Genomic DNA, 17228 nt, shown 5'->3' with positions numbered 1-17228 from the left:
AGATCTTGCTCACAGCTACGAGAAAAACGGCCTGGGTCGCTTCCGCCCAGTGCAAGGAACTTCAGGATCACAGGGACATAAATGAAAAAAGAGAGATGGAACAAGCTGTGAAATTACCTGCAATAAAATTATCATCGTCCAAAACATTAAAAAACCTCCCAGTCCTGCAGGTGGCTGTTTCCCACTTGTGTATAGGGGTGGAACTGTGTGGGCACTTAGCCAGAGTCCATGCCCTTTAAAGAAAGAAAAGGAAGAAAGATTTGGAAAAATTAAATATTAAACAATAAATACTATTTATTGCTCTTTGAAGTGGAGATATTGGCTTACCATAGACAGCAAAGTTCTAAACTAATCTGGTTTTATGCACTTTTCAAAAGTAATCAGTAATCTGATTATTACTTTTGTATTTCTTTGTATTTCTTTGGGGAAAAAAGTCACTGAGCTCAGCAGGTCTTCCACACACACTCTTAGGAACATACAGTGATATTAGCCTGAAATATTTTCAAAGCCTTTTCACACAGTCAGAAACAGTCTCTGGATAATGTTAGTCAATTTATATAGAAGCAACAGAAAGAGACCAATATTAGCAGTCTATACTAATACAATTACATAAAGCAATATCTTTTATAGACATTCATAGGTTAAAATCTTTTTTTTAATGCTCCATCTTCTCAGTTTTAATACAATATGTTATTTCAGTACAATGATATTTGTATAATATACTTAGATTTTTAATATTCTATTATTTTGGTGCCTTAGAGTATTAAATATAGATAAAAATGGCTATCCTATCAATATTAATTACAGTTTTGGATATTAATGTTGCAAGTGATATGATTTGACTTTTTATTCAAAGTTAAATATATAGCATTGGAAATGAAATGAAAAAATGAAAGAACAGCATATATCAAGGTAGCTGGTTTATAGTAAAGGTTTTGGTCTTAAGCTAAATTACTTGATGTTAAAATCTCCATAGTGTTGTTACTTGGTATATATAAATATAAATATGTGTGTGTGTGTGTGTGAATATGAATATACATGTTAATATACAGTACATGTTAAAGGGGAAATAAGTGAACAAATCAAGTTTAACAAATCGCAAGTCGCAGTCATGCGATGTTTCCATCACAGTCACGTGATTTTCTGCTTAGCGTCCACAGCACTTACCAATGGAGTTGCCGGTCCCAATTGTGATCGCTAAGCAAGGACTTCCTGTACTAGATTGAGACCTGCCAAATTAAGCTTGGGGTGTCTTGTGGTCACAGATATTTTGTGGTCACAGTCTCAAAGCTTGGTCTTAAACACTTGGAACATTTAAAGGTTGCTAAAGATTAAAGGCATGTTGGTGAGAAAATTAGCAAAGAGAAGCTAAGCTGCTGGGACTTTGGGAAAGTCATCGGCATGCTGGGAGAGCCAACGTGGACAATCTAGCATGCATCTGAACAAAAAGTGGCTCAGCAAAGGCAGTGATTTTATAGGGGAATGTGAAAACTTAAATGAGCCATCTGGTTCCGGCTGAGTTGATAGCTCCAGGACAATCCTCTTGCTGCAGAGGATCGGGATTTGGGGATGTCCAAAACTAAGTCAACAAAAGACAGCCTATAGTTTGTGTTAATTAAAAACAGAAAGAGAAAACACCCAATTTTGTTGACTGGCTCTTTCTCTTTAACTTACCTATCGCCCCTGTAAAGCACATCACAATTAGAAGCAGCACACACCAGAGGATATCCCCATTCATTCTCTTCTCCAGCTTACTTCGCTTGTAGCGAGCGCCTGTTGTGTTTAACATCGCTTTTGTTTCGTGACCTTTAAACACAAAAAACCCATATTGGATGCTTCCATGCCAGGTAAAACATTAAGAGGAGGAGAGCTGTACACCACTTGTGCAATGCTTACATAATATTTCCTAAATCATGTGAACTTGTTTTAACACTTACTGGATAAAAATGGTCATATAATTTAGAAAGGATAGCCAACATGAAACATTGATTAAAGTGCTGGAGTGGGAATGGAGAGACCGGGTTTCAAGTCTGCACTGAGCCCTGGAAGCTCATTGGATGATGTTGGACCAACCATGATCTCCCAGACCAGCTTCCTTCAACCTCACAGGGTTCTTGTTTTAGAGATAAAATGAAGGGAAATTCACACGTAAACAGCTTTAAGCTCTTGCAGAAAAAGAGAGCTAGATATCTAACAAATAAATGTATCAGGAAGGGAGAATCCTGAGGCCTACAATTTAGATAAATCATGGCATCAGTGTCAGCTCTGTAAGATAGAACAGATAATGCACAACAGACATCATGACAATGCAAACCAGAAAAAGTGACTACTACGCACTGGGACAACATCTAACCTGAACCTGGTGGGACTATTTCTGGATCGTGGCTAGCCCCACGGCTCTCCATCTGCCTAGCTCTTCACTAAAAGCAAGCCAGTCATAGAGGCTCTTGAGCAAAAGAACGTTTGGAACTTTTGAAAGGAGATTCAGATCCAGGCCAAACTCATTTCTTCACTAGTGATGCCTACTTCCTTCTAGCTTCATTCAATCATTGTTGAACTGATATTACAGGATTGAGGACAGACTTTTGATCACCTTGGCAATGGCCATCGGATGCTATAATTACCCTGTAATACCTAAGAGCACTGAGTCAGATTGTGAAGGCATCTGAGACAAAGCAGGTTTTTCTTGAATAATTGTTTTAAAAAATCTATTAGGTGTTAAAAGTCTTGGGAAGTGAAAAGTTTTCTCCCTAGAACCCGAAAGACATTAGGGACAGCACCAAAGACATCTTGTAAGATACAGAAGATCCACTTTTGTAAACACACTAGTTGGGTTTCTGGTCTCCATAAGTCCTTTAGGAGACTTATGAAGATTCAAAAGGATTCCACTTTGGATTCAGTGCATGACAAATAAATCCCATTCCAGTCTGCACTACTAAACCATGTGTCAGAATTCGTGTGATCTTATTCAGGATGTTTAGTCAGGGATGACATACTATACATACCCAATTTTTATTTTTATTATGTTGCTAATAAAGTGCCTTTGGATTTCGGAACTGAAGGGAAGTATGGACTTTTCCATGAATGAATGAATGACTGAATGACTGAATGAATGAAACATTACTTAAGATGTTGGACCAGTAGCATGGACCAAGATACCAATAGACTTGCAATGTACAGAACTTTGCTTCCATACCTCATTGGGCTCAATAAGAGTTTTCACAGGGTATCATCCTTTCTATTTAATTGCTAAGAGTTCTGGAGCTGTATTTCCTGAATGTGAATGTTTGTATTTCCTAATTTCCCAATGAATGCGCAGACACCTCTTTCTCAGAGTGTTCACCCCTCCACAATCCAGCCATGGCACCCACCTGCGTACACCACAATGCCGACAACAGTTTCTGTGTTTCTGACAGTACATCCTCGCATCAGCAAGTTGTCCTTATTTAGGCCCACTCGTTCCTGTTCTGTATTCTCACTGTAACATATGGAAATCTAATAGTAATTCTTATGGTGTAGGGCATTCCTCCATAGTGTGCTTTAGCTACCAATCCATGCTAGGGCTAGTTTTCCATAGTTATTCAAAATTCACTGCAACTCTTATGGGCAAGATTCCAAAAGAATAACTTAGAGAGCAAACCGATCACTTGTGAACATCTGGCCCTTCGGTGGAATATTGTTGTCTTTGGTCATTAACAGAAAAATTCTCAGAAAGAATGCTTAAAAAAAAAAAAGATTGGTTTGATTTGTTGAAGGCTTTCACGGCTGGAATACGATGGCTGGTGTGGGTCTTCCGGGCTGTGTGGCCGTGTTCTGGAAGTTTAGAACTTCCAGAACACGGCCACACAGCTCGGAAGACCACACCAGCCATTGATTGGTTTGATTGTTTTTTAGTATTTTTTAACTGAGATTTTCAGGTGGTTGACCATACAAAATGTCTTCTCCTAGATAAGAAAAGAGCTAACTAGCCCTGCTTAAAAAAGGAGCGCCCTACATTTTTCTCAAAGGGAAGTAGCAGCATAAGAGCATATTTAGAACTGCTTACATGAAGCCCCGGAAGGAGTTAAGGTCGTTGTTAGGACTCTCACATTCTATTCTGCATATAATGTCTTCCGGATTAACTTCGTTGACCTGCAAAAGTCAAGAAGCGGAAGAAGAAATCAAAAACAAAGTGCAGGTGCAGAATGTCGTAACTTCTAGGAATAATGAATCTTCTATCCACACTAGCTAACACGAAGAACCTGGTGTACATCCCCACGTCTTGCTAAATCTACATCCTCAGAGAAGACACTGGGCCTCAATATGTCTGACTTTAATGCTCACTGTCAGCCCCAGGAATGAAAACAAAGCTATATTGACTTAAAAAAACCCAAATTCTTATGTTTTCTCTTGCCTCTTATTTTTAAGTTAACTATTATGTTGTATAAAATATCCCATGAAAGCTTTGCTTGTGTCCCAAGCCATTCTTACATCCGTACTTTTTTTAAGATTATTTTCAAAAAAACTCTTTTAATTTCTTTTTACAGTCCTCCACTATTGCTTCTTTCTGTAACAGCATTTCATTTAACCTCCATCTGAAAGAACTGGGTTTGCATGTAAAAACCAAACTCACTTGATTATGATCTGAAAAAGTCTTTGGTGGTATTTTTACTTTATGAACCTTAGTAGCCAAATTCTTCGAAATCCAAATAATATCTATTCTTGAAAAAAATCTATGTCTTTCAGAAAAATAAATATATTCTCTTGAATTGCCATTTTAGTGTCTCCATACATCAACAAGCTCTAAATTGTCCATCAAATTAAAAAAAAAAACTTTTGGTAATTTACCTTGTGTGGTTTCAATATTTTACTCACAAGTTTTGTCTACTTGTGGGGAGACCACTCTATTCCACTCCCCCATTAAATACCAATTTTCATAAGAAAAACTCAAATTAGTCTGTCCATAAGTCCTTTATAGAACATTACTTTATCCTCATTGGGGCATAGATTCCCAATATCAGAGTCTTAACCCCATGCAAATTAACTTCCACCCAACATAACTAACCATGTTCATCAGTCAGTATAAGTTTTGGTTGTAGTTGGGGATTTATATATAAAACAACTCCATTTCTTTTTTTGTTCTGTTGAAATAAATTCTTCACCCAAAGTTTTGTAAGTCAAATATTTTACATCCTTTTTTCTAATATGTGTTTCTTGTAAGCAAAGAAAAAAAAATTAATTTTTTTCAAATATTGATTTTTTTCCTTTTTTTTTGAGAAGCATTTGCTCCATTTATATTCCATGTTAAGCATTTGTAATCCATAGTCAGGCCAAAAATTTAGAAAAGTCAATACCTGTAGCAACTAATTCAGTAATGTCCCTTTCACTTTCCTGTTACAGGAACCTGTTGAGGCTTTTGTGTAGGCTCATCTGTCACTGTCACATCCATTTATGTTTCCTTCATTTCTTCTTTGAATTTTTCCAAGAATTCTCTCACTTTCTGCACAGAATTCAGTCGAAACCTCTGCTGTTTGAAAGTAAAAACCACTCCTTCCAGTTTGTCCCACTGAAATGGAATCTTTTTCTGTTTGCATCTATCAGTCAGAAAGAAGTACTCTTTTCTCTTATGCAGCATTGTAATCGGGATTTCTTTAAGCACAATTACGCCTGTATCATTCATCTTTAGTCTAGTATGAAAATGCTGGTGCAGAACTTGGTCTCTCGACTTCTTGACAAAGTGCGTAAGGATCTCTTTTGGAACATTTCCTAGTTTCACAAATCTGGTATTTATCCTTATTTATTTCTGCATCTGTATCCTCTTCATCCCATTCCAAAAAATTTGATAAGGCTTTAGTAATCCTTTCTCTAATATCGTCACCCAAATCCTCTGGAATCCCTCTGAATCTCAAGTGGAATTCTTTCTTTCTCAATTCTAGCAACGTCAGGTTATCTAAAACTTTTTCCAATGTATTTATAACCTCTGCCTTACTTTCCAAAATTTCCCCTTTGTCCTTCATTTGTTTTACATCTCCAGTCACTTGTCCTACCGATTCGTCAACCTCCTTAACTTCTTCTTTCGTTCCCTCTTTCCTCCTCACGAGCCCTTCTTCCGTCCTCCCTTCAAAAGCTGCCAGGTTGGCATCAGCTGATTCAGACACCTGCTTGCCCGGTTCCCCAAACGTCTTCTGCAGCGCCTCGGGGGCGACCCCCTTTCCGCAGGCTGCCCTCACGATCCTCCCCTCCCTTCTCCCGCCTTTGCCGCTCTTCTGGTGGCTGCCATTCTAACATTGCCGTCCCAAAGTGGAAGTGCCTCAGTTGTGAGGGAACAAGTAGAAGGCAGGCTTCCGCCCAACCTTCCCCCCCCCCCCCGTTTTGCCTTTCTGTATCCTTAATACTTTAGTCTCATTTGGCACTCCGTAGCTGCAGTCATACAGTCTGTCTCATGTTACCTTGATCTTCTTTGATTTGTAAAATCCGCCAACTGTCTGCGGTCTTTAATATGAAACAAACAACATTCCCATGAAAGTCCAGCCCGCTTGTCTATTCAGTTCCAATGTTTTCAAAAGCACTTTCGCCAAAATTAATCTTTCAAAATTACTGTCCCCTTTATCCATTTAAACTTTCTCACATCCAATCCTTGTTAAGCTTTTTGCTAGTAATTTAAAATCCTTTAAAACCTTTTCCCCCCTCCTTCTTTAATCCAGAGAGAATGTTGACTCAGCAAGTGGTTTTCTCTTATCCTGCCAATCGGAAGACCTCTTTGTAACTGTAAATGATTACATCTGATGGTGATTAAGAAAGTGAGGCTTTTGTGAACCTCATGTCCGTTACAAGCTGCATTGTGGTTGTGAGCACAATTGAAATCCCTCAGCTCCCAGCCATTTGACTCACAAGTTGACCACAAGAACCACATTCCTGCAGTTTCTTCACAAGAAGCAGCTGCCTGGAGCGCAGGTGGGTGATCTCACACTGTCTCCTTGTCCAGAGAGACTCCGCCAACCAGAATTTGCTGTCCGGTCACATATCTCTGTTGCAATGTTGTTCCCGCTCCTTCAAGGATGTCTACTTCCCCATGGAACCTCACTCAGGAAACCAGTTCTTAAACATTTTCAAGCACGTCTCTTCATGGATTGAGAAAAGAACCATAATTTGATGACACAATATTTCTATTCCTTCAGTAACAGCTGGTAAAGCCTTACGTTTCTCTGAGTAACAATTACTGGCCTTGCTAGTTTATGGAATTTAATACGATCGGTAATTCCTATGCAATATATTATATGCCGTATACATAATGATTCCAGTGATTTTTATGAAGAAGAGAAAAACAAATGACAAATAAGGGGGGAAGGTTTTTTTTCTTTTTCAGCCAGAAGATTTTACTCTTGTTGCAAGAACAAATTTGGTGCCACACTGGAAAAGTGAAACTTTGCCAATGAAACAAGATCAGGCACAACAAAATTGAAAAATATGCAGCGATGACAAAACTGACATTTTTACTCTTGTGTCATTTCTGTTTAAATAATCTGCCAAAGTTTACACAATTAAAAAAAAAAGCAAAAAAGAGAGATTTTACCGTTTAATTATTCCACTGACCAGATAACTAAGGAAAAGTAGTTTGTGGTAGAATCGCATGCAGTATGATGATATAATTAGCTGGTCTCACCTGCTACCTCTGGTTATCAGGTAAGCACTCACTAAGATGCCATGGTGGAGTCATAACCATAAGGCTCCCCTTTTCTCATTTACAATGAGTTCTGTGTTCATTGTCCAAGAGATTTCCATTCTGAAAATATCAGTGGAAGAGCTTTGGATAAGCTGAACACCCTATTCTCTATGTAGGAGGTTAAGCATTTGGGGGAATGTTAAATTTGAGTCTGCCCTATTGGATGACGCCTTTATGGTTTATATTGTTTTCTGTTTGTTCTGTTGCTTGCCACCCTTATTGCTGGATGCTGCTCAGAGCTGTTTGGAGAGGAGCGGCATAGAGATTTCAGGAATAAATAGAAAATAAAAATAAATGTCAACATTGAACGAGATCTGAGGCACTCTAGAACAGTGTTTCTCAAGCTTAGGAACTTTAAGATGTGTGGACTTCAACTCCCAGAATTCTCCTGCCACCATGGCTGGCTAGGGAATTCTGGGAGTTGAAGTCCACACATCTTAGAGTTGTCAAGATTGAGAAACAGTGCTCTAGAATGATACTCCAGGAGGCAAAAGGGAGTTTCTTGTGTGTCTATATGCCTTTGTTTATGTGAAGTGTCCTCCAACTAGGAATAGGTAGGGAATATTTTGGAGTCAGAATGAACAAAAGTAAGGGTCCTTGCTGATGCTGATAAGAACATTGAAGCTTCTAGACATTTCCAGTTCAGGAGAGGAGAAAACCTCTAAGTGTTTTCTCAACACAACTGATACCTGTTCCGCAAAGCCCTTCACCACCTGCTTCTGTTTCAGATTGGTCTCTCCATCGAGGCTTGAAGTCTCAATATGGCAGATTCCATCTCCATCAGTAGAATATATCAGTATCATGTCAGCAGGAATTTCTTCATTACATGACAGTCGGATAAAATCACCCACAGTAACATCCTTCCAAAACTTATCTACATAGTCCTTCTCTCTTCTGAAAAACAAGGGGAAGGAGAACATCTAAAAGGGTAAATACAATTATAAACAAAAGGTGGAAAATTATAAGTGATTATGCCATTGTTTTAAATTCTTCCACTTCTGCTCCCAGGAGAAACTCAGCAGAAAGGCAGGATGGTTTCAGACTCCTCCTGCAACCAGCTTATTATCTGTTCAGCTTTCTACCGTATGTCAGATGACTGCATCAGAATGCAGTTTTCATTCCTTAAATCAGTGTTTCTCAACCTTGGCAACTCTAAGAAGTATGGACTTCACCCCCCAGAATTCCCTAGTCAGCATGCTGGGTGGGGAATTCTGCGAGTTGAAATCCACACATCTTAGAATTGCCAAGGCTGAGAAACACTGCCTTAAATGTCTGTAGAAATTCAGCCTTCTACATTAATTACAGAGAACACGTTTGTTCTCAACGGATGTTTGTATGTTGTGTAGTGCCTAAGAAAGGAACTCTTACTTTTTCACAATATTTTGCTCTGCAGGTAAGGGACATCATCCAGATGGGCTACAAATTTATAAATCTCTCACCAACAGGAACTGTTTAGGGACATTCTCCAGCAGCAGTCTCAAGTTCTGGTGCCTTGGTTTATTTTATTTATTTATTTATATTTCAAATTTGTCACTGCCCATCTCACTACAGAGCGACTCTTGGTGGTTACCTCCAGACCCCCGAAAAGGAGCAATGTAGAAGCAGTCAACTACCATTCTAAAACACTTTTTTGATTATGTGCCATTAAGTCATTTTTGGCTCCTAGCGACCACATAGATTTTCTCCATGGTAATCTATCCCTAACCTGGTCTTTCAGGTCTCCCAATAGTGCACCCATCACCACTGTAACTGAGTCCATCCACCTCGCTGCTGGTCGTCCTCTTCTTCTCTTTCCTTCCACCTTTCATAGCATTACAGCCTTCTCTAGGGAGCTAGGTCTTCATATAATGTGTCCAAATCTACAAGGCTAACTCCTAGACATTCAGATATAAGGTACCATCTCTTTGGGGAAATTAGCTTTACGTTGTATATGCGCTTTGAATGGGTATCTGCCCCACCATCTTATAGTAAGATTTCTACTCACCTATATATGTTAAGCAGAGATACTCAACCAGATACTTGCAAACCATTCTATGCACAAATCCTACTTTGCATGGAACAGCCAGGCCCAGGGGACATACATCAGGACCAGAACATGCACATTTCAACTGGACCTGGATATTAATTTCAGGCATGGAATGGGTCCCAAGTAAAAGTTTTCAGGTGAGGGGTGCGAGCAGGAAAAAGCAAAAAACATTGGAAGGAAGGTGCTGGAAGGTGCTAGGGAAAGACTGTCGAGATATGCTGCATTTGACGCTCAAAACCAATATCCTTGGCTTCAAGTGTAGCATATCTAGCCAGTCTGCCTCTCTTCCCACCTTCCTGACTCCTTTCTTTCCTTATCTCACCTTAGCCAATATTGCTGATGTCCTTGGGGTAGGGAAAGGAAGTTCAAGAAAAGGGGCGTGTGCTGCATTAGAAGTCAAGGACATTGGTGGTAGCTAAAAAGAAGCAGGGAAAGGAAGGTGTTGGGAAAATCAGCACACAGGCAGGCACAGAAACCATGTGGAGCAGGATGGGAGTATGGGGCAAGACACACTAGTCTTGCCCTTTTCACCCCATAAAGTTACTCTGGGTTTTATTTTGATTGAAACCCAGAATAAACAAATTGCCCAGATATCAGTTCTGCCAAATGCAACTCTTTCAGAAGGGTGCAGCAGAACGTCCAAACAGAATGTGTTTGCTTTGGGTTTATAGCAAATACATTTTTCACTCTAGATACACGCCTGCAACACATCCCCCTTCCCTCTGTAGGTGTTCTTTGTTCCAAGGCTATTCCATTAGTTCTAAGGAAGCGAGACAAAATCAGGAATCAGTCTTATAGCCTCAGCTACAGAAGATTTCCAATGAATTTATTCTCATTGATTTCAATTTATATGGCCCCCCATCTCATCACCATGATTCTGGGCATCCAACAAGAGGTAAAAACCCAGCGTAACAAGTACACAATAGTAAATGTAGAAGGGTTAAAAGGAAGAATCACTGAGGACAAGTAACATATATGCTTTCTTTTGGGGCAATGTGTTCCTTCACTTTAAAGTATGTAAAGGAACTAAAAGTAGAGAACAACAGAGAGAATTTCACCATCTAAAATATTAAATACAAATCAGCTATACTTCCTTTTCCAGAATGTTATCCGTGGTTTTCTAAGAGGACTTAAAAATCAATGTGCAAAATTAATATAGCACTATAAGTACAAAGCACAGTGGAAGCTGTATTAACATCCATCAGGACTACCTCTTATATCCTTAAATAATAGCATTAAACTGTAATTGCACCTTTTAAACATTGCATATATCCTAAAAAAGATATAATGAGTTCACAATCCAATTCAGAGTTTAATCTAAAAAATATTTTGAATTCAATTTACATGCAATCAATACTGCACATGTAAATTTACTTCTCAAGAGGCAGCTGTGGTTTTAACGTGCAACAAACACAAGGAATAAAAGAAAAACCGAGAAGGGAAGGGAAATGTGGAGGGTATTTTTATGTTGAATTATTTTATATAGGTATTCATTTTTCCTACTGGGCCTTGAAACGTTAGGTATATTACACAGGAGTAAAAACAATTTAAAATGAAATGAATGCATAATAAAGCCAGCACAGCATCAACTCAAGAATAATAAAAAGCATTATTCTGTAAAGATTGCATTTATCTAAAATTTTAACAGATTACAAGGTTTTTGAAATAGAATTTCACAGCTGAATATGATGTTCTTGTATGAACATACAGTGGAAGGTACAACATAATTGCTCCTGTTGAGAAAGGAGCTGGCTGCAGAAAATCCGATTTGGAAGGCAGGGGTAAAAAGACAGTTAAAAAGATGGTGAAGGGTTTATCTTTAATGGAGACAGGGGATCTAGGATGAGAAAAGTAACAGAGGTAAACCTTGGCAACTTTATGATGGGTGGACTTCAACTCCCAGAATTCCCCAGCCAGCATGGCTGGCTGGGGAATTCTGGGAGTTGAAGTCCACCCATCATAAAATTGCCAAGGTTGAGAAACACTGATCTAAATGGAGTAGAATCAAAAAGGGTTGTGTTTAAGGTGGAACCTTGGTACTAAATCAAAAGGTGAATGAGAGAACAGAGTCTACTAACTCACACAGTGTGTCATCTCCAATCAAGGTCAAGGACTAACTACAAACTCTCACAACCGCCGTGAAATAGTTAGCATTGATAAATTCAAGCATGGGAACAACCTGAACAAATCATGTTTGAGGAACCTTATGAATGTTAAGCAAGATTGAAAATACACAATAAAGACCATTTTTCTTCCAAGGTTAGCTTTGAATCGATGGCCCATTCCTGTGTGCTAGATAGAGGCCTTATCCAGATTGTGGTTCACAAGGCACTAAAAAGCAGTTTTGTTTCTTATGTTAAGGACAGATCAAGGGCAGCCACAAGAAACTATATGGCTGTGTGGGACCTCAAAATGAGCAAAAATCCTGTGTGAGGACAGCGTACCTGAAGAAAAGGTTAACATAGCTGTGAATAAGGTAGGAGCCAAAATCAGAAAACACCAAAAAGAATAAAACACTGTTGTGAAAAATAACCCAACAAATGCCTTAAGGTTTTATTAAGGGAGCAACTACTGATCTAACATGATGGCAAGCTGTGGGTGTGAAACCACTCTTTCAACATAGTATAACATTTCTTGGGAGGAGAAATCATTATTTTGCCCAGTTCTTAAAAAGAAATAAGTTATAACATGCTTGTAACTGGAAATCCAGCAAACACCCATCTAATTTCATTCGGCAGGGCACTTGGAGGATGCATAATAATTTGGTAGGGCATTTGGAGAATGCTCCTAAACCAACCTAACACTGATTGGGGGAGACTTAAGAGGGTAGCAGGGGAAGGGAAATCTAAATTTTAATTTCCAGGAAACCCTGAAGCTGACATTTTCCCACAAAAACACAAATTGAAGGGACAAAAAACTGTCAGACATTTGGGTAGAGACATGTTGGTTGGTTCCAGGAATTATCTGGTTATCCAACAGAGAAGCAAACTTAACTACAATAAAACCTCAATTTAGCGGACTAAAGTGGGGGAGGCTATATGTTATTCCTGGATGTCCATTAAATCCCAGAGGACATCATTTGCATCAATGTATGTCAACTGCATAAGAATGTTGTTATTTGCATAAGGGTGTCATTAAACAAATGGCATAAATCGCTGCACATGTTGTAAAGTTAAGGTAAAAATAATATATATTTAACTGTCTCATCTGGATTATTTTAGATTTGTCCCTTATTTGAAAGGGAGTTCTGCATTGTATCCAAAGTCTGTTAAATGGGGATCTGTTAAATGGAAATGTTACTATGTTGCATTTGGCACACACCCTGGAAAGGCTGTTCCTTACCTGGAATATGCACTGGTGACTAAGTTGTTTATCTTTTTATCTAATTTGTACTTTGTGTAATCCTCCAAGCCATCTTTCACTGCAATAATGGTGAGAACCACACAGAGTGGAATCATTGTGATTTCTTTTCTAAAGGCTTCCACCACTGGAACCCAGTTAAGCAGAACTATAAATAAGAAATACAAATTGGCAGCTCTGAAATAAAACAAAACACACACACACACACACACACACACACAAAACATGGGTATTAGTATGTAAACAACCTTTAAAGCTACATATTTCTCACTTAGGCAAATGGCAACTAATTTTACATTTTTGTTTAAAAGAGTGGGCTAAACGGTAGGATTACATTTCTACACTCAATTAACAGTAAGATCCATGGAAGTCACATAAGACTGTGTTTATATAAAAAGGTTAATTTAACAAACAATGTGTGTATATATTAGAGCATTGCACATAACCTACAGAGCTAAACATTGAAAATATTTTGTGACATTACCATGATCAGAAAATCTATCCAGACGAATCAAAACATTATATATTTCACAAACTACAGTCTGTCTAGACAATCTGGGTATTCTCAAGTATCCAGATTGTTTTCTCTTTTTGACTTTATTCTGTTTAAAACTATAGTTCAAATATACAGTTTTGTACATAAGCGCCTAAGTCACAGGTCAACAACATTTGTGGGCGCTTTCGAGTGAATTTCTGGGATAGCACAAATATTTCAAATATCAGAAATCTTGTGAGACACCAAAGCTCACAAACCTTTAGCAATCCCATTTCCCAAATTATGCAAGATTGCACTGTCTTGCTCCAAATCTCTTGAGATTTCTTGTTCATGAGACTTCAGCAATTTTTAAAATCTGATGGAATCTGCAGACTCTTCCTGGAGATTGGTGACCCCTGACTGGGATTAACATGTTTTCTTCTGGAATATAACCAGAAGATGGTTATATAATCAATTGAACTATGCAGTACTTTAGTTTTGAAAGGGAAACTGTGAAGTACCTGTCAGCGACTCTTTAAAGCAGCTGCATCTTTTCCTGAACTCAGTAGCTGCTCTATGTAGCTACCATACAATCCTGGGAAAAAACACATTTAAGATATTGCTCACGTTTAAGATATTGCTCACAGGTGCTGAGTGCACACTGATGTGGGCTCCAAATCATGTGCTTCCCTTTGAATACAAAGTGTTACACAACCTTAATACTATACAATTTCATACAACTGTACAATTACAGTATTATGGTGAAGTTGGTCCTTGATACACTAACAGTATATAACTCTAATAAATAAGTAAATAAATGAATAACCTGTGAAACTGTTCAAAGAGATTCCTAGGTATGAAGGACCAAAAACGGTATTTTGTAGTCCGTATATTGTTGTTCCTATAAAGGTTGGATACTTTTTTATATTCTTCTTTAAAATGCGTTGGCCAAGGTATTACTACCCTGTGTTTCTTAGGCTTTTCAGGGGGCAGCAGTGTGTCACAACTTGGAGCTCCAGGCCTGATGCTGTTCTGCCTGCACATGGCAGATTTCAGCCACCGCCAACAATGTCGTGCTCCCCACCACCGCTCTGCCATGTTCTCAGAAGGATCCAGCAAATCGGGGTGGGGTGGGGGAGTCCTCTGCAAGAAAAAGTTACAGGATAAATTTAGATGAGCAGTTGTTGCAAACCCATGACAAGAAAGGATCCATTTCAAGTTGCCCCCCCCTTTTTTTTTTTACTGAAAACATCCAATGATTAAATGTAGGGAAACAAACTAACATCAACTGTGGAGTCCTTGGGGTTCTCTGAGCTTTGCAAACGTTTCATTACCTGGCTAGGTAACATCTTCAGTGCTAGAATGGGATGGGGTTTGCTCTCTGTTTATATACAGTGGCTTGCCTTGCCAGTGCTGGTGGGGGCGGGGGCTTTGTTTTGTTTTATTTTATTTTTTCCCTTTGGTAGTAGGGTATTGTTTACTGCTTGCTTGTGTACCTGGTGGTAATCTCTGCTTATGATTGCTGGTGAGGCGATCTTCCGGTCTTTTGTCTCTTCTGAATAGTATGTAGATGCTGTTTATCTCTGTGTGTCTGTTAATTGCTGCCTTGTCTGAATACCAAGCTTCCAAGAATTCTCTTGGTCTAAAATGCTGAGAGTTTCCCAGTTAAAACTATGGTTCAGTCTGTCCATGTGTTGTCGGATTAAGGAGTTTTCATCGTGTCTTCTGACTGCTAGTTGGTGCTCATGGATGCGCTCTGCCAGCCTTCTGCCTGTCTGTCCTACATAGTGTTTGTTACAGTCCTTACACTGTATGTTGTAGATGATCCGTTTTTTCTTCTTGTGCTACAAACCAAAAGACCCTGAGCTACACATACTTGCCTCCATTGGTAACATCAATTGCTAAATTCAGAAATTAACTGTTCAAAACAACTAGAAACAGTTGGTTCAGATTACTATTATTATACTATAACAACAAAGAGCTTTTGGGGGGGAATTCATTTCAGAACAGTTTCAAGCTTTCCCATAATAGCTTCTGTTGCCTTTGTTCAGTGTAACAGCAAGCTAAAAATGATCTTGTAAGAAAATTTTCTATTAGCCCTTAGCCATAACTGAATTTTACATGCATTTTCTAAATGGAAGAAACAACCATTGTTGTTCACCTCGGCCGAGTATAGTATGGAATACGAAACTGACGGAGCATCTGATCTAAACTGAATGTCTAGAATCTCCTATCAACTTCCATCATAAGAGACTGATGACGCAAGCCACAAGATTCAGTGCTTCTGTCAAAACGATGAATGAGCATTGCATCATAAGCTCTACCCCCACTGTACAAGTGTGTGATGTCATGACACGTGTACACACATACACAACATATATACACCACTGCTTTGGTGTAACTTCACGTTCACCTTTTGTCCTCCTTTGGCCCCCTCTGCTTCACCATCAAATCAGCTTCTTTTCTTCCACAACAACTTGTGTGTGTGTGTGTGTGTTTAATAATGTCTTATCTAACAAAAGAACTGGGTATCTTCATTTATAAGTACAGCTGTAAGGTGGATTTTTTACCAGCACTGCTCATGTTGAAAAAATATCCAAGTCCTCACCCAAGAGAATTTTCAGCAGATTCTGATTCTGTTTTGGACTTGAGGATACCACTCACCAGTGGAAGACTACTGGGTCAATCTGCCAAGCTAAAATGCTAATTACACAGCACAGCTGCTTCTTTCAACAGTGAGGAGGAATGGCAGAAGGGCTGGCACCCCAGGCATTATTCTTTTCCTCCTTGTCTTCCACCAGAAGGGGAAGGATTTAGTTTTCTATTTTGTAATTGAAGTTGGAACAACCTGGGAGAAGCTGGTTTGTGAATGCTATCAACTAACCCTCCCCATGGAGCTGCTGTGCTCTATTATAGCCAAGCACTTTATCTCAACAGCATGGACAATTTAGCATTGTGCTTCTCTACAGGACCTGCAAGGGGCCCTGTTTGTGAACAGAAAACCATTGCCTTCCCACAGGGTGGAAGAGATGCTTGTGGAACATTCTCTGTGAAGCGTGGAAGAGGACAGCAGATTGGACTGGTGGTCTGTTCCAATTCCAGAATTCTGCACCAGAGTGTCTACAGTCACGACTCTTGTTTACCTACCTCTGAGATGGTGGTGGTGGTCTTTCCTTTGCCTTCAGTGGAGAGTCAGTCTGCTCTCTGGATCCACGCATGGACTGGACTGTGCCCACTAATTCAACCTTGGTAGGAGAAGGAGAAGATGTTACTGTGGTGAGCCGTGAAGGAAAGGAAAGCAGTGATAACACCTAGAAAGGGACATTATATGCAGATGAAAGGTCCTGGTTGATCTATGCCAGTGTTTCTCAAGCTCAGCAACTTTAAGCTGTGTGGACTTCAACTCCCAGAATTCCCCAGTCAGCATGGTTGCTGGGGAATTCTGGGAGCTGAAGGCCACACATCTTAAAGCTGCTGAGATTGAGAAACACTGATCAGTGCCATTCCACTGATTTACCCAGATTTCTTCTGATTTAAAACCATAGTATATCTCCTCTATTGCAGCACAAAAACATATCCTCTCTACTTTATCCCACATAAGCAGATAATATGATATGTTCCATTCCGTAACTGCTGTGATGCCTGCACATTTCACGAAAGTCATA

The 17228-nt window shown here is 39.2% G+C and overlaps 1 protein-coding gene across 6 annotated transcripts in view; it reads right to left on the bottom strand.

The window, feature by feature from the left end:
• ATP10D (ATPase phospholipid transporting 10D (putative)) overlaps positions 1–17228 on the bottom strand; it is a 60571-nt gene that overhangs the window by 31320 nt on the left and 12023 nt on the right. For all 6 annotated transcript variants that reach the window (XM_088131196.1, XM_088131197.1, XM_088131198.1 and 3 more), the window contains exons 2-9: positions 16711–16808; positions 14390–14706; positions 13071–13265; positions 8392–8596; positions 4046–4131; positions 3372–3478; positions 1675–1806; positions 118–233 (exon numbers count right to left, since the gene is read on the bottom strand). In XM_088131196.1, coding sequence (XP_087987322.1) covers positions 118–233; positions 1675–1806; positions 3372–3478; positions 4046–4131; positions 8392–8596; positions 13071–13265; positions 14390–14661 — 1113 coding nt within the window. In that variant the 5' untranslated portion in view covers positions 14662–14706; positions 16711–16808. The remainder of the gene's footprint in view (positions 1–117; positions 234–1674; positions 1807–3371; positions 3479–4045; positions 4132–8391; positions 8597–13070; positions 13266–14389; positions 14707–16710; positions 16809–17228) is intronic.

This window comes from Python bivittatus, unplaced genomic scaffold (genome assembly GCF_059951505.1).
Source record: "Python bivittatus isolate LINGU-HERP-01145 unplaced genomic scaffold, Pbiv_v1 ctg000970_np1212, whole genome shotgun sequence".
Taxonomy (NCBI): domain Eukaryota; kingdom Metazoa; phylum Chordata; class Lepidosauria; order Squamata; family Pythonidae; genus Python; species Python bivittatus.
This window is presented reverse-complemented; position numbering and strand designations above follow the sequence as displayed.